This window comes from Cherax quadricarinatus, chromosome 11, assembly GCF_038502225.1.
Source record: "Cherax quadricarinatus isolate ZL_2023a chromosome 11, ASM3850222v1, whole genome shotgun sequence".
NCBI classification, from domain to species: domain Eukaryota; kingdom Metazoa; phylum Arthropoda; class Malacostraca; order Decapoda; family Parastacidae; genus Cherax; species Cherax quadricarinatus.
In genome coordinates, this window is record NC_091302.1 from 25,455,619 (window position 1) to 25,473,262 (window position 17,644).

General features: G+C 39.5%; 1 protein-coding gene across 1 annotated transcript in view; it reads right to left on the reverse strand.

The window, feature by feature from the left end:
- Positions 1-13,580: 13,580 nt before the first annotated feature.
- LOC128687540 (sodium-coupled monocarboxylate transporter 1-like) overlaps positions 13,581-17,644 on the reverse strand; it is a 161,722-nt gene continuing 157,658 nt past the window's right edge. The window contains exon 6 of the mRNA XM_070083975.1: positions 13,581-15,648. Within this exon, the coding sequence (XP_069940076.1) occupies positions 15,494-15,648 (155 nt within the window). The 3' untranslated portion in view covers positions 13,581-15,493. The remainder of the gene's footprint in view (positions 15,649-17,644) is intronic.

Sequence of the window (17,644 nt, forward strand, 5' to 3'; positions counted from 1 at the left end):
TGCAAATGGAATCATCAGGACAGTTGATGTTTTGAGCAAAGGTGTAGTGAATAAGCGGACAATAAATAAACTAGTGCCGTTAGAATTACACAGTGTTGAAAACAAAATTAGTGATTCTCCAGACACCACACAGACTAAAGCTGTTCAGAAAAGACAAGCAGCAGTGGTGGCGAGTGAGAAAATCAAATTAATGTTAAGTGATGAATAGTTCACCTGCAGCGAACCTCCACCGCCCCCCAGTGTGGAGAAATTTTCTCCAGGAGGGGGGTATCAGCCCCCTTCAGCCCTGAGGGGCCAAGCTCTCTCAGCCCTGAGGGGCCACTCAGAAGGGGCGAGCGTCTTGTTTACTGCTAGAGTGAGTAATTGATCACAGATGCTATGCCACGTAGTCAAATGACCTCTGCTCCTTGCAGCAGTGTTGCAACGTGTATTTTTATAAGAGACAGTACATCTCTTACTTAGCAGGACAATTAAGGAAAATCCTGCTCCCACTTTATTACCATAGTAAAGATGTACATTGTTGTCTATGATTAAGACAGCAAGAAACAAACATTTTGCTTTGCTTCATCGAGGAGGTGACAGGGATGCAAGGTACTAGGTCAGCGTTTTTTTTTGTGCTGGGGGCAGTGACGGCATGGAGCACTGGGGCGTCTGGGAGATTAACTTTGACTCTACTACGAGTGACACTGATGCCAGGATAACCAACAAAGAACACTGATCTGTGCGTTAGTGTGGACAAAGTGTCTCACAAAACACGATAAACATAAGAGAGGTGTGATCAGCTTCTCTTGTGATACATTGTGAACAATAAAGACAAATCTTGTGGAACATAGTGTACCAGTGTGCGTTTTCTAGACAATGGAAGACGTGGACATCCAAGGACACTGCAGCTTCTATCAAGTCACCGATATCTGTCGAAGGTGTTGAGAACACCATAGCTCACGTTACAAAGAGCAAGGTATGTTACGAATTTCTTGTAGATCGGGGGATTGCGCAATTCTTGAGTCACAAGGAGTTTGTAATCAACCTATAATCGGCAGTAAGGTGTGGACTTTTGAGTCCAAACAAGTAAGTATTTCGTCAGCCATCATCGAATGAAATATGCTGACATAACACCCCCTAGGGGTAATTTATACTTACAAATTGTATCTCTTGACAGCCCACTGTTGTGATGGTTTCGACAGCTTCTAGACCTCGTCTGCAGGGGCGGCTGTGTAGACGATTTGCTGTCATTTATCAGCTAAGTGTTCATTATATATTATAATAAACACGGCAGGTAAGGCCAAAAATCTCAACAGTCTGGCACCAAGGGCTCAAGTACAAACTCTGCACTAACTTTAACCTGCCTCTCACTACTCGTAAACTCCTCTGCAACTTCCTAGACGGCCGTACCATGAGAATCAAATTCCAAGGCTGTTACTCTGACTACTTCACACTAAATGCTGGAGTACCCCAGGGATCTGTCCTCTCTCCTACCCTCTACATTTTATACATTAACGACATTCCTACACCTGTATATCACAACTCCATCACACTAGCCTATGCAGACGACATTACACAACTTATCACAAATGCCAATATAGATACACTCACACACAAAACACAAAATGAGGTCGACAGGATAGCCATTTGGGAACAAAAATGGAGGATCAAAACCAATGCAGCTAAATCCAGCATTACATATTTTAACTACAGAAAACGTGATCCTCCATTACCTGTCGAGCTCAGAACAGCTGACACCCGCACTTACATCCCCATGCAATAGCTAGTAAGGCCCTTGCGGGCCTCTACAAGCTGAAACATGCCTCTCAACGCACCAAACTACACCTCTACAAATTCCTTATACGTCCTCTGACAACTTACTCTCCTCTAGCCCTCTCTCTTGCAGCAAAGACAAACTTACTTAAACTGCAGCGTGTCCAGAACAAGGCGCTGCGCTGGGTGCTTGATGTCAGATGGGAGGACTTCGCCACATGCGAGTCTCTACATGCCCAGTTAGACATCCCTGCGCTGAATCTGTACTGGAAGACGCTCAGTGACAGACAGATTGACAAACTCGTGACACGACATGACTACTGGACCTCTCTCCTTGACGAAGACATTCGCAGACCCACAAACCAACACAACCTTTTCTACTCCTTGCATGATCCTGCTCCTAACCCTATTTACAAATAACCTTGGATTCTCCGAGAGGTACCTTCTATGACAGGTGCCATTCTCTGATCCACGTTCGCCTTACCCTTTGGGTTAAGACATGGCTCAGTTCTACACTTCTCTCTAGCTCTAAACGTCGCATGTCCCTTCCTTCCCGCTCACCCGACCGGAGTCCCAACAGAAGAGCCTGAATTTCTCTTCTCAATATCTGTCCCACGATCGCCTCGCTGCTGGGTAACTTAAGCCCTGGCTCTATTTCTACGACTAAGAACACTCCTCTCCAGCACTGTTCTTCGTCTGTCCCGTCTTCCCCGCTCATCCCATTTGGGATCTTACCTGAACTTTCGTTCGTTCGTTCGTACTCTGTTAGTGTGACTTTGTCAATGGTCCAAGTCGGACCGAAACGTCGTCGTAAGCTTCTCTCTTTTATGTGCGGGTTATTTGTGTATCGTTCCAGTCACGGTATTGTGCCTTTTTGTTATTTATTATTGTTTATCTTTACGCATGATGCTGTTGATGATATTATTATTATTATTATTATTATTATTATTATTATTATTATTTAATGTGGTTACTATTATTTATTATTATAAGTTATGCAAAAAGCAAATAAACTGCGGGTCATTCTGAGAATGGTGAGTTACAATCTTCGTCCCGTAACACTGGTCAACAATTTCTGAAAAGTTGTATGCTTCTTAAATGAGATTAGTTAATTCTTATGTATTTTCATGTCCTGAATCCAAATATGACCTTGAAAAATGCTTATTGGCTATAGGTATAAAGATACGAGACATGTAATATATTATTATTTTATTTTAACGTAAAATATGTGTCGGTATGTTTTAAACTCTAATCCGGACCTACTCTCTGCCTTTTTTATTGACGCTTATAGTGGCTGAAGAATTATCTCTTGCCAATGTCCAGCAATAGTCTGCAACATTCTTGTTCCCCATTTGCCCTGGTACCATTTTTCCATGGTTAAAATATCTTAGTGAAACCTTTCACCATGTTCGTCGCCAACTGCCCCACAGTTTACTGGAAAAGTCTAACTGTGAGTGCAAAAAGTGGATTTTAAGTGAAATGTTACATCCCATGTTCTTGTAAGCCTTGATGAGGTTTTCCACCAATTCTACAGAGTTGCCTTCCATTCTGTTTCTGAGAAATCCCTTCGCCACTAACTTGAATGCTTCCCAAGCAGCTTTCTCCTCCCCATGAAGGTGTGAGTCAAAGTCACCATCTTCACGAAACTCTCGAATCTGAGGACCACTGAAGACTCTCTTAGCGTCGCTCAGTGAGGGGAATTTTGATGTTAAATACTTGAATCCTTGACCAGATTTGTCCATAGCTTTTACTAAGTTTTTCATGATCCTCAGTTGTATGTGTAGTGGGGGTAGCAAAATTTTGTTTGGTTCAATGATAGGTGGATATTGAACATTTTTCATCCCAGGTTCCAATGATTGACGAGGTGGCCAGTCTCTCCTGATGTAGTGGGAACCTCTTGCACAGCTGTCGCATTCACATAGACAGCAGCAGTACTTGGTGTATCCGCCCTGCAAGCCCATCACAAGAGCAACAATCTTTAAGTTACCACTGAGCTGCCATTGATGTTCATCATATTTCATGCATTGTAACATATGCTATACATTCTCATAAGTTTCTTGCATATGTGGTGCATAGCCACATGAAATGATGGTTTACTATTGCCGTTTTGCAGAAAGACACCTTTCAGACTCGTTTTTAATGAATCTATGAACAGCCTCCAGTGACTGGGTTCGTAGTCGATGCCAAGTGCTTCCGTCAGACCATTAATATTGTTGCAACCACTAAATCACCTTCCATTACGAAGAAATCGATGAATTGCTGCTGATGGTCACGAAATTTTGAATTCTTCACATCAGCTGCTAGGATATACCACTGCTGAAGTGTTTTGCTAAGAAAATTTTTCACCTGAAAATATAAACTTGTACATCACCACCACCTTCCATGACTGCTGGAACAATAATGAAGGTCAGTCAGACTGTGAGTGTGGTAAGAAACACACTGCCACAAGCCTGTTGGAACCTATTGTGACACGTTGGTGTATATTGAAATGTAGAGTTAACAAATAATTTTAACCATCATATTCATTATCAGTGACCTAAAATTAGTTGGAAATTGCTACTCTGGTCTTGGAAGCATTTTGGTTGTTGACCAGTGTCGTAAAACTGCCACTCTGATCTAACACTCTCCTAGTTGTCTTAATATGAATGTGAACCAGGATGAGTAAATCTTGTTTGTTGTTTAAAAAAAAAATAGACGTAGGAGGTCTTACTACGAAGCCTTTCATGATACCTGAGATCACTGTTTGCCTTTAGCTATTATTGAGAGGGAAATGTGCTAGACAGAGAGGTATGATAAATACCAGGAGGTGGTTATTCAGGAGGGATATAATGTAATAAAGCACTGGTAATCTATATGAGATCTTTTGAAACATTGAGAGAAATGGTCTGTCTTATGAGTTCTTTGCACAAGTAAGTTGGAATAATACTATGAGAGCCTATTACACAGTCAATGATTACATTACACGAGTGTTTTAATGACCCCAAGAAACACATCGCCGCTCATCTCAGCTCCCAATAAAACTTCTACCATAAACATGAACAGCCTAGGAGTCAACTAAACTGGAAAAGAAATCTGTTTGAGGAACAGGAGAAAATAAACAAATTACACAAGATCCACTATTTTATTGACAATCACACAACTTATGATAATATAGTTAATAAAATACACATTGTGTTCATTATAATCTGTGTATTTTCTGTAAGTAATTAAAAAACTACGTCGATCACATAGAAAAAACCTAACCATTGTTATACATAGCAAAGAATATTTCCACTGAACATCAGTCTGTAAGTCTACAATGAAAGTCAACTATTATAGTGTTTGGTTAGGAATAATGTGTCTTTATTTTGCCTCCAGAGAATATCAACTGTAAAACAATGATGACCGACACATAATTAAATTTAAAAAAATGATAAATAAAACCTAATACAACATACTGATCGTCCCAAATTTGTTAAAATATCAAATCAAAATAGTCGAGGCATTGACTTATTTGAATTATATTCATAGTGAAGCTTATGTCCGTAGTGGACATAAAGTGCCAGGGTAATGGGAGGGAAGAAATGGAATCAAATTTAATGCGAATATGGGGAAGATTGCTCCTTGGATCAAGAGCTCTTGACCAGCATCAGGCAACCCATCAAGGATGAAGTGTGGAAGGAGTGTAATATACCAAGAAGAAGATCTCTTAGCAAATATTTTGCTCTTTGTCTTGCATAAGTTATATATGTAGACAGAAACAGATATTTGCACTCTGCTGAAAAATACATTTAAAATATGTGAAATAAGACATGTGTAGTATCTGGATATTTTAACCAGGAAATGTTTCACTGCGAATGGTTCGTTAAATCCTACAGAGATAATCACAGTGATAGTGACAGAGGAGACGTGGAGAGATAGGAGACTAGTACAGCTGTGAGCCAGGGGCTATTGGGACTAAGCTGACTTGGACCAGTAGGCTCGTTGCAGTGCCCCAACACTCCATCTACTAGGTGATCACGGTGTTCTGATGGTAAATAAAACTGCATGTCTTCTGCATAACAGTGTTGGTCATTGTAATCAAAATACTTTCCAGACATCATCGTCTGATTAGTCTTCTTTCCTAATGACGAGTCTGGCTTCTTTAAATTTCATAAGATTGATGTGAGTATTTCGATTGATGAAGCAGACATTGTATTGGTCAGCTCTGTTATATGTATTCTGAAGCACTCGAAAATTTTTCTCCAAGCTTCTAGATGATTTTCAAACAAAATTTCTTAACCACCGCAAGGGATCACATTCAAACCTGCTTCACCTCTCTTCAAGAAAAATAGTAGGTTTAATGTAAGCAACTATAGGCTTGTCAGTATATTCAGTGTAATATCCAAAATTCTGGAGAGAGCGGTGTACTGTCAAGTAGTTAAGTGCCTTAATGACAACAACATTCTCCATAGCTATCAATCAGGCTTTAGAAGATCTTATTTAACCGATACCTCCCTAATTAATCTGATGGATTACATGAGTACTGAAATATCAATGGGGAACCTCATATGTATGGTAACCTTAGACCTGCAAAGGCCTTCAATACTGTCAAAGACAATATATTATGTAAGAAACTTCCAGCTATCGGTATAGGTTCTGTAGACTGGTTTAAGTCCTACCTTAGCAACAGGAGACAAACTGTCAAAATTAACAAAATGGAATCAGAATCCCTGCCGATAGCATGTGGAGTTCCCCAAGGTAGTATTCTGGGTCCCTTATTACTCCTATGCTATGTTAATGACATGCCTATTAATGTCAAGTGCAAACTCCTACTGTATGCAGATGACAGTGCTCTGTTAGTGTCAGGTAAAGACCCACAAGATATAGCTAATGTATTAACACTGGAACTGGAGTCCTGCAGCAAATGGTTAGTAGACAACAAACTATCATTACACATCGGGAAAACTGAAGCCATTCTCTTTGGCACAAAACATTAACTGAGAAGGGTAAATAATTTTAATGTCCAGTGTAATGGGGAGCCCATTACTTCAGTTTCCTCAGTGAGATATCTGGGAATTCCCTTTGACCCATGCATGTCAGGAGAATTGATAGGGAACAGTGTAGTAAAGAAAGTGAATGCCAGACTGAAATTCCTCTTTAGACAAGCACAGCATCTACCTACTGAGGCTCGCAGGACCATATGTCTAGCCCTTATACAATGTCATATGGACTATGCTTGCTCCTCATGGTATTCTGCCTTTACAAAAAAATTGAAAGATGGACTGCAAATCACCCAGAACAAAATGGTAAGATGCATCCTGGGGCTGGGTCCAAGAGAGCATATAGGCCAAGATGAATTACAGCAGTTGGATATGCTGAATGTTGAAGACAGAGTAAAACAGCTGAAGCTATATCAAGTTTATAAAATTGCTCACAAACAGTGTCCAGAATATCTTGCTGCCAATTTTGTCAAGGTTGGGAACCAAAGCAGTCATAGTACTAGGGGGAGAGAGCACAACTTTGTAGTAGCCACAGTCAGTGGCCAGGCTTCAAACACCTTTTGTTGTACAGCAATAAAGGAATGGAACAGACTGCCTGCACATGTCAAGGCCAGTCATAGCATGAACCAGTTCAAGAAGAGAGCTAAAAGGTGTCTGATGAATGTAGCTACAGAAAGGGAGGGGAATGATTTTTTATTTTTTTAGCTTACACGCGTGTAATTTTAACTTATTCCTAGTAATGATCCTCGTATTGTAGATAGTCTTAATGACCCTCGTGTAGAAGTCTTAATGACCCTCGTGTAGTAGATAATCTAAATAGTAAGGGGGCCGTCGGGCAAAATCTGTAACTCTTTTGTTTACCGTCCGATTTTCTCCAGTTTTGGTGCACAAGACAAAGTGTTTTCACTCTTTCTTGAAAATATTTATCAAACAACAACTGAGAAAAGACTGATTTACTGAAAATGCCCTTGTGCCTACATTCATTCTTATATGGGAGTACGTAAGGTTGTTTGGACACTTGGTGCCGAGAGAACAATGCTAATACTAATTTTCATCGTGCGCTTTCCTCTAAATAACTTATCGTTATTTCACAAAAAAATAAAGTTTGTAAGTTTCTGGAATATTGCAAAAAAATCTGCCCTTTACTCCCACATAACTCCCAAAGTATTTGGAATATTTCCAAAAATGTCCTGGGTGAAATTAGAGAAATCATTATTCTACAATTTCTGTGAATATTATTCCATTTAATTAAGTAATAAAGGAAGAATTATGGACTTTAGGTGAATAAGTTACTTACGAGATATCGGCCGGGAGCACCGGCAGGCCCCCGTCTCAAAAAAAAAAAAAAAAAAAAAAAAAATCGCGTGTATTTCTTAGTAAACTGATGTTCTAGTGCAGTTATCCTCTTCTAAACACCGTTTTCTCTTACTCAGAGACCAAAGAATACGACATGGAATGGAGTAGCTGAATAATATCGAAATATTCCCGATAATCTCTCGCCATAATATGGCCTATTTTATTCAGTCTAGAGTATATAACATGTTTGTATGTTATTTATAGTGTTTATTATATCATATTAGATCAATTCTGATAGAAAAATAAGCCGTAGAGTTGATATATAAGCTGATATAAGTGTAATAATGAAGTGATTTCTCCTGGCACTCTCTGGAGCGGGAACACTGCCGAGCGTTCCCATATGGTGCCTGGTTGGCTCTAAGTCTACAGATAAGTTCCGCCTACTGTTTTATGATGCCAAATAGTCAGTTATTATATTAGAAAGAATAATGCAAGAAAAAGAGATAAAAAACAATGAAAAAACTCCAAAAAATATACGGGCTGTGAGCAGACTCGCTACCAATATCACCGTCACCATACCTGATATAAATGACTATAATTTCTTGTAGAAACGTCGTAGAACATTCTTTCTGGTACCATTATGTTGCCAAAGAGTTAAGCTATTTTTCGGTATATATAACTTAATTTCCATAATTTTTCGATTTTTGGTTGAGCGCGCGCCGAAATTTGCCCTACAGCCCCCCCCCCCCTCAAGGAAGGTTCCTTGATGTTGGTGAGGGGATCTTGATTTAGGGAATTGGATCTGTGCTCCAGTTCCCCGAATTAAGCCTGAATGCCTTCCACATCCCCCCCCCAGGCGCTGTATAATCCTCCGGGTTTAGCGCTTCCCCTTGATTATAATAATAATAATAATACAGCCCCCCCCCTTAATATTAATGACCCTGGTGTAGTAGATAATCTTAATACTATGATAATAAGATATTGTCTCCTTTATAGAATAATAATAAGATATTATCTCCTTTATATTAAAATAATAAGGTAAAAGGACCCCAGTGGAAATAAGTCAGTGTGTGTTGGGTTATCCCAGGTACTTTACACATATGCTGCTATGTATGATAATCTATGTAACTGTATTTGTGTATACCTGCATAAACTTACTTACTTACACAGTCTTTTGCTGCATTACTTGGTTGCTACCGCACTCAGCTCACACAAGGTTCGATCCCCCGTAAGGTTGGAAACATAAGGGCGTGTGTCCTTAAGACACCTGCTGTCCCTGTTCACCTAGCAGTAAATAGGTACCTGGGTGTTATCGTACTGGTAAGAGTCGCATCCTAGTAACAAAATTAATCAAATGCTTTGTATAACCAGGGGTTTATTGTACAGTATGTCACTGATGTCAGCTATGGTCTGTATAACCAGGGGTTTACTGTACAGTATGTCACTGATGTCGGCTATGGTCTGTATAACCAGGGGTTTACTGTACAGTATGTCACTGATGTCGGCTATGATCTGTATAACCAGGGGTTTACTGTACAGTATGTCACTGATGTCGGCTATGATCTGTATAACCAGGGGTTTACTGTACAGTATGTCACTGATGTCGGCTATGATCTGTATAACCAGGGGTTTACTGTACAGTATGTCACTGATGTCGGCTATGATCTGTATAACCAGGGGTTTACTGTACAGTATGTCACTGATGTCGGCTATGATCTGTATAACCAGGGGTTTACTGTACAGTATGTCACTGATGTCGGCTATGATCTGTATAACCAGGGGTTTACTGTACAGTATGTCACTGATGTCGGCTATGATCTGTATAACCAGGGGTTTACTGTACAGTATGTCACTGATGTCGGCTATGATCTGTATAACCAGGGGTTTACTGTACAGTATGTCACTGATGTCAGCTATGATCTGTATAACCAGGGGTTTACTGTACAGTATGTCACTGATGTCAGCTATGATCTGTATAACCAGGGGTTTACTGTACAGTATGTCACTGATGTCAGCTATGATCTGTATAACCAGGGGTTTACTGTACAGTATGTCACTGATGTCAGCTATGATCTATATAACCAGGGGTTTACTGTACAGTATGTCACTGATGTCAGCTATGATCTGTATAACCAGGGGTTTACTGCACAGTATGTCACTGATGTCAGCTATGATCTGTATAACCAGGGGTTTACTGTACAGTATGTCACTGATGTCAGCTATGATCTGTATAACCAGGGGTTTACTGTACAGTATGTCACTGATGTCAGCTATGATCTGTATAACCAGGGGTTTACTGTACAGTATGTCACTGATGTCAGCTATGATCTGTATAACCAGGGGTTTACTGTACAGTATGTCACTGATGTCAGCTATGATCTGTATAACCAGGGGTTTACTGTACAGTATGTCACTGATGTCAGCTATGATCTGTATAACCAGGGGTTTACTGTACAGTATGTCACTGATGTCAGCTATGATCTGTATAACCAGGGGTTTACTGTACAGTATGTCACTGATGTCAGCTATGATCTGTATAACCAGGGGTTTACTGTACAGTATGTCACTGATGTCAGCTATGATCTGTATAACCAGGGGTTTACTGTACAGTATGTCACTGATGTCAGCTATGATCTGTATAACCAGGGGTTTACTGTACAGTATGTCACTGATGTCAGCTATGATCTGTATAACCAGGGGTTTACTGTACAGTATGTCACTGATGTCAGCTATGATCTGTATAACCAGGGGTTTACTGTACAGTATGTCACTGATGTCAGCTATGATCTGTATAACCAGGGGTTTACTGTACAGTATGTCACTGATGTCAGCTATGATCTGTATAACCAGGGGTTTACTGTACAGTATGTCACTGATGTCAGCTATGATCTGTATAACCAGGGGTTTACTGTACAGTATGTCACTGATGTCAGCTATGATCTGTATAACCAGGGGTTTACTGTACAGTATGTCACTGATGTCAGCTATGATCTGTATAACCAGGGGTTTACTGTACAGTATGTCACTGATGTCAGCTATGATCTGTATAACCAGGGGTTTACTGTACAGTATGTCACTGATGTCAGCTATGATCTGTATAACCAGGGGTTTACTGTACAGTATGTCACTGATGTCAGCTATGATCTGTATAACCAGGGGTTTACTGTACAGTATGTCACTGATGTCAGCTATGGTCTGTATAACCAGGGGTTTACTGTACAGTATGTCACTGATGTCAGATATGATCTGTATAACCAGGGGTTTACTGTACAGTATGTCACTGATGTCGGCTATGATCTGTATAACCAGGGGTTTACTGTACAGTATGTCACTGATGTCGGCTATGGTCTGTATAACCAGGGGTTTACTGTACAGTATGTCACTGATGTCGGCTATGATCTGTATAACCAGGGGTTTACTGTACAGTATGTCACTGATGTCAGCTATGATCTGTATAACCAGGGGTTTACTGTACAGTATGTCACTGATGTCAGCTATGATCTGTATAACCAGGGGTTTACTGTACAGTATGTCACTGATGTCAGCTATGATCTGTATAACCAGGGGTTTACTGTACAGTATGTCACTGATGTCAGCTATGATCTGTATAACCAGGGGTTTACTGTACAGTATGTCACTGATGTCAGCTATGATCTGTATAACCAGGGGTTTACTGTACAGTATGTCACTGATGTCAGCTATGATCTGTATAACCAGGGGTTTACTGTACAGTATGTCACTGATGTCAGCTATGATCTGTATAACCAGGGGTTTACTGTACAGTATGTCACTGATGTCAGCTATGATCTGTATAACCAGGGGTTTACTGTACAGTATGTCACTGATGTCAGCTATGATCTGTATAACCAGGGGTTTACTGTACAGTATGTCACTGATGTCAGCTATGGTCTGTATAACCAGGGGTTTACTGTACAGTATGTCACTGATGTCAGCTATGGTCTGTATAACCAGGGGTTTACTGTCCAGTATGTCACTGATGTCGGCTGTGATCTGTATAACCAGGGGTTTACTGTACAGTATGTCACTGATGTCAGCTATGGTCTGTATAACCAGGGGTTTACTGTACAGTATGTCACTGATGTCGGCTGTGATCTGTATAACCAGGGGTTTACTGTACAGTATGTCACTGATGTCAGCTATGGTCTGTATAACCAGGGGTTTACTGTACAGTATGTCACTGATGTCAGCTATGGTCTGTATAACCAGGGGTTTACTGTACAGTATGTCACTGATGTCAGCTATGATCTGTATAACCAGGGGTTTACTGTACAGTATGTCACTGATGTCGGCTATGATCTGTATAACCAGGGGTTTACTGTACAGTATGTCACTGATGTCGGCTATGATCTGTATAACCAGGGGTTTACTGTACAGTATGTCACTGATGTCAGCTATGGTCTGTATAACCAGGGGTTTACTGTACAGTATGTCACTGATGTCAGCTATGGTCTGTATAACCAGGGGTTTACTGTACATTATGTCACTGATGTCAGCTATGGTCTGTATAACCAGGGGTTTACTGTACAGTATGTCACTGATGTCAGCTATGATCTGTATAACCAGGGGTTTACTGTACAGTATGTCACTGATGTCAGCTATGGTCTGTATAACCAGGGGTTTACTGTACAGTATGTCACTGATGTCAGCTATGATCTGTATAACCAGGGGTTTACTGTACAGTATGTCACTGATGTCGGCTATGATCTGTATAACCAGGGGTTTACTGTACAGTATGTCACTGATGTCGGCTATGATCTGTATAACCAGGGGTTTACTGTACAGTATGTCACTGATGTCAGCTATGGTCTGTATAACCAGGGGTTTACTGTACAGTATGTCACTGATGTCAGCTATGGTCTGTATAACCAGGGGTTTACTGTACAGCATGTCACTGATGTCAGCTATGGTCTGTATAACCAGGGGTTTACTATACAGTATGTCACTGATGTCAGCTATGATCTGTATAACCAGGGGTTTACTGTACAGTATGTCACTGATGTCAGCTATGGTCTGTATAACCAGGGGTTTACTGTACAGTATGTCACTGATGTCAGCTATGGTCTGTATAACCAGGGGTTTACTGTACAGTATGTCACTGATGTCAGCTATGGTCTGTATAACCAGGGGTTTACTGTACAGTATGTCACTGATGTCAGCTATGGTCTGTATAACCAGGGGTTTACTGTACAGTATGTCACTGATGTCAGCTATGATCTGTATAACCAGGGGTTTACTGTACAGTATGTCACTGATGTCAGCTATGATCTGTATAACCAGGGGTTTACTGTACAGTATGTCACTGATGTCAGCTATGGTCTGTATAACCAGGGGTTTACTGTACAGTATGTCACTGATGTCAGCTATGATCTGTATAACCAGGGGTTTACTGTACAGTATGTCACTGATGTCAGCTATGGTCTGTATAACCAGGGGTTTACTGTACAGTATGTCACTGATGTCAGCTATGATCTGTATAACCAGGGGTTTACTGTACAGTATGTCACTGATGTCAGCTATGATCTGTATAACCAGGGGTTTACTGTACAGTATGTCACTGATGTCAGCTATGATCTGTATAACCAGGGGTTTACTGTACAGTATGTCACTGATGTCAGCTATGGTCTGTATAACCAGGGGTTTATTGTACAGTATGTCACTGATGTCAGCTATGATCTGTATAACCAGGGGTTTACTGTACAGTATGTCACTGATGTCAGCTATGGTCTGTATAATTTGTATTATGTACTTGAGATATAAAGATTCTTATTATTGTATATTATTATAAATATTTTCTCTTTTTCTAAGTGTTTTATCGTTGTGGATGTCATCGTGGCTCCTTTAATGTTGCTCATAGCAACAGGTACCCCGCGGCCTGGTGGGTAAAACTCTTGTTTCACACGGCGAGGGTCTGTGTTCGATTACCACCGAGGGTAGAAACATTGGGCGTGTTTATTTATACCGAATGTCTATGTTCATCCATCAGTATAATGGGTACCTGGAAGTTTGTCGACTGGTGTGGGTCGCATCCTGGGACAACATTGACTTAATTTGCCCGGAATGTTCTGCATAACAAGCGGCTTTCTGTATAGTAGTATGTCATTGATGTCAGCTAGGACTGTATACCTTGTACATGTACGTGTAGAAACAAAGATATTATTATTATGTATACTGGGAACGCTAGTAGCTACCTCACCAACTGGTAGAACAAACATTCTACCAGACGAACGTTCCTGCCTAGCTGAGTGAATATTTCCAATGCTTTCCTTCTGCGATCATTAATAAATTTAGATGGAAATTGGATATGTGTGAATATTTGATGAATGTCAGTACATACTTCTTTGAGAAAAACTAAGCTTGAAATCTTGTATGTTCTGAGGTGAAAACTGAAGACCATTCCTCTGTTCTGGCGTTGTGGTGTGGAAAATAATGCAGTCAGTCGTCTTTATTAGTTGATTTCCTGTAAACCCTAAAGAAACCAACTAGTAAAGACGACTTGGTGCATTATTTTTCTCAGCTGAAAACAGGTGGAAGAGAGGAGTGATCATATGGTTCTATCTCATAGTGAAGGTTTCCAGCTCTGTTGTTCTCGAAGATGAATGTTCTTACATTCATCAGACATTCACACAGTTCCAATATCCTTATCACTTTATTAATGATTGCAGAAGGAAAACACTGGAAATATTCACTCAGCTAGGCAGGAACGCTGGTCTGGCAGATTGTTTGTTCTAGCAGATGGTAAGATACCTACCAGCATCACCAGCACACTTGCTAGGAGCAACATTAAGGTAACCACGATGACATCCACAAGATACAAGACTTAGTACAGGAGAAAACATTTAGACCAACCGGTTTTGAAGGAAGTGTGAACGTGATCCCATGTGGTGGTTGTGGAGAATTTTATCTTTGAGTGTCATCCATTAACTTAGAGAAAATTCCGAGAAACCTCCAGAATACATATAGTAGAGCTCTATGCGTCATCTGACGACATACTCACGACCATCTTATGAAATTTAACGAAGCCAGACTTGTCATCGGGGAAGAGGAACTAACCAGAAGACGATGTCTGGAAAGTATTTGACTGCAACCACCACACTGTTGTCCAGAACACTGGCACTTTTATGATTTCAGAAGTCATTGACAAATTAATTCTTTACCATCAGAACACCACCATTACCTAATAGAGTTTAGGTGGCCTACAACGAGCCTACTGGCCCAAGTCAGCTCAGTCCCTCAGCCCCTGGCAGCTCACAGAACTGTTCCATCTCTACTCTTTAAACCTCACGTCTGTCACTATGTAAATTTATTTAAAGGTACTAATATTTCACCTATCTTTTATCAAAATTTTCGGCATCTTATACCGTTTTGTACTGACTAAAAATCTGTATTGAACACGACCGCCTGTTTTTCAGATGTATTGTTAAAATATGGGTTTCTGAGTAATAGATAAATTCCTCACTTAATTAAGCTTTATCTTGCTGGAGTTCGTTGTCTTCTTTGTGAGCAACGTTGTTTGTGTGTGTGTGGGAACTGTTGAAGATACTCCACAACCACCTGTGAAGACGTCCACAGGAAGGACTCACAGCTCCGGGGACAAGGCAGCTGGGACTCAGTGCACCTAGAGACACAGGTAAACAAATTATGTATGGCGTAGATCATACTACATAGCTTCTTCTAGTTACTTGTTCCAATCATTAAAATTCCAAAAGCAAACAACAGTCTCAGATATAAACCCCTACCATCCAATATATATAATTATTATTATTATTATTATTATTATTATTATTATTATTATTATTATTATTATTATTGTTATTATTATTATTATTATTATTATTATTATTATTATTATTATTATTATTATTATTATTAATTATTATTATTATAACTATAATAGTATAAAAATAATATTATTATTATTACCGCTGAAATTTTATCATATATGATATTCTGCCTATGAGAACAACATAGCAGAAACAACCAAGTATGAACTAACAGAACAACATAGCAGAAACAACCAAGTATGAACTAACAGAACATCATAGCAGAAACAACCAAGTATTAACTAACAGAACAACATAGCAGAAACAACCAAGTATGAACTAACAGAACAACATAGCAGAAACAACCAAGTATGAACTAACAGAACAACATAGTAGAAACAACCAAGTATGAACTAACAGAACAACATAGCAGTAACAACCAAGTATGAACTAACAGAACAACATAGCAGTAACAACCAAGTATGAACTAACAGAACAACATAGCAGTAACAACCAAGTATGAACTAACAGAACAACATAGCAGAAACAACCAAGTATGAACTAACAGAACAACATAGCAGAAACAACCAAGTATGAACTAACAGAACAACATAGCAGTAACAACCAAGTATGAACTAACAGAACAACATAGCAGAAACAACCAAGTATGAACTAACAGAACAACATAGCAGTAACAACCAAGTATGAACTAACAGAACAACATAGCAGTAATAGCCAAGTATGAACTTACAGAACAACATAGCAGTAACAACCAAGCATGAACTAACAGAACAACATAGCAGTAACAACCAAGTATGAACTTACAGAACAACATAGCAGTAACAACCAAGTATGAACTAACAGAACAACATAGCAGAAACAACCAAGTATGAACTAACAGAACAACATAGCAGAAACAACCAAGTATGAACTAACAGAACAACATAGCAGAAACAACCAAGTATGAACTAACAGAACAACATAGCAGTAACAACCAAGTATGAACTAACAGAACAACATAGCAGTAACAACCAAGTATGAACTAACAGAACAACATAGCAGAAACAACCAAGCATGAACTAACAGAACAACATAGCAGAAACAACCAAGTATGAACTAACAGAACAACATAGCAGTAACAACCAAGTATGAACTAACAGAACAACATAGCAGAAACAACCAAGTATGAACTAACAGAACAACATAGCTGAAACAACCAAGTATGAACTAACAGAACAACATAGCAGAAACACCCAAGTATGAACTAACAGAACAACATAGCAGTAACAACCAAGTATGAACTAACAGAACAACATAGCAGTAACAACCAAGTATGAACTAACAGAACAACATAGCAGTAACAACCAAGTATGAACTAACAGAACAACATAGCAGTAACAACCAAGTATGAACTAACAGAACAACATAGCAGAAACAACCAAGTATGAACTAACAGAACAACATAGCAGTAACAACCAAGTATGAACTAACAGAACAACATAGCAGTAATAGCCAAGTATGAACTTACAGAACAACATAGCAGTAACAACCAAGTATGAACTAACAGAACAACATAGCAGTAATAACCAAGTATGAACTAACAGAACAACATAGCAGTAACAACCAAGTATGAACTAACAGAACAATATAGCAGTAATAACCAAGTATGAACTAACAGAACAACATAGCAGTAACAACCAAGTATGAACTAACAGAACAAAATAGCAGTAACAACCAAGTATGAACTAACAGAACAACATAGCAGTAACAACCAAGTATGAACTCGCAGAACAACATAGCAGTAACAACCAAGTATGAACTAACAGAACAACATAGCAGCAACAACTAAGT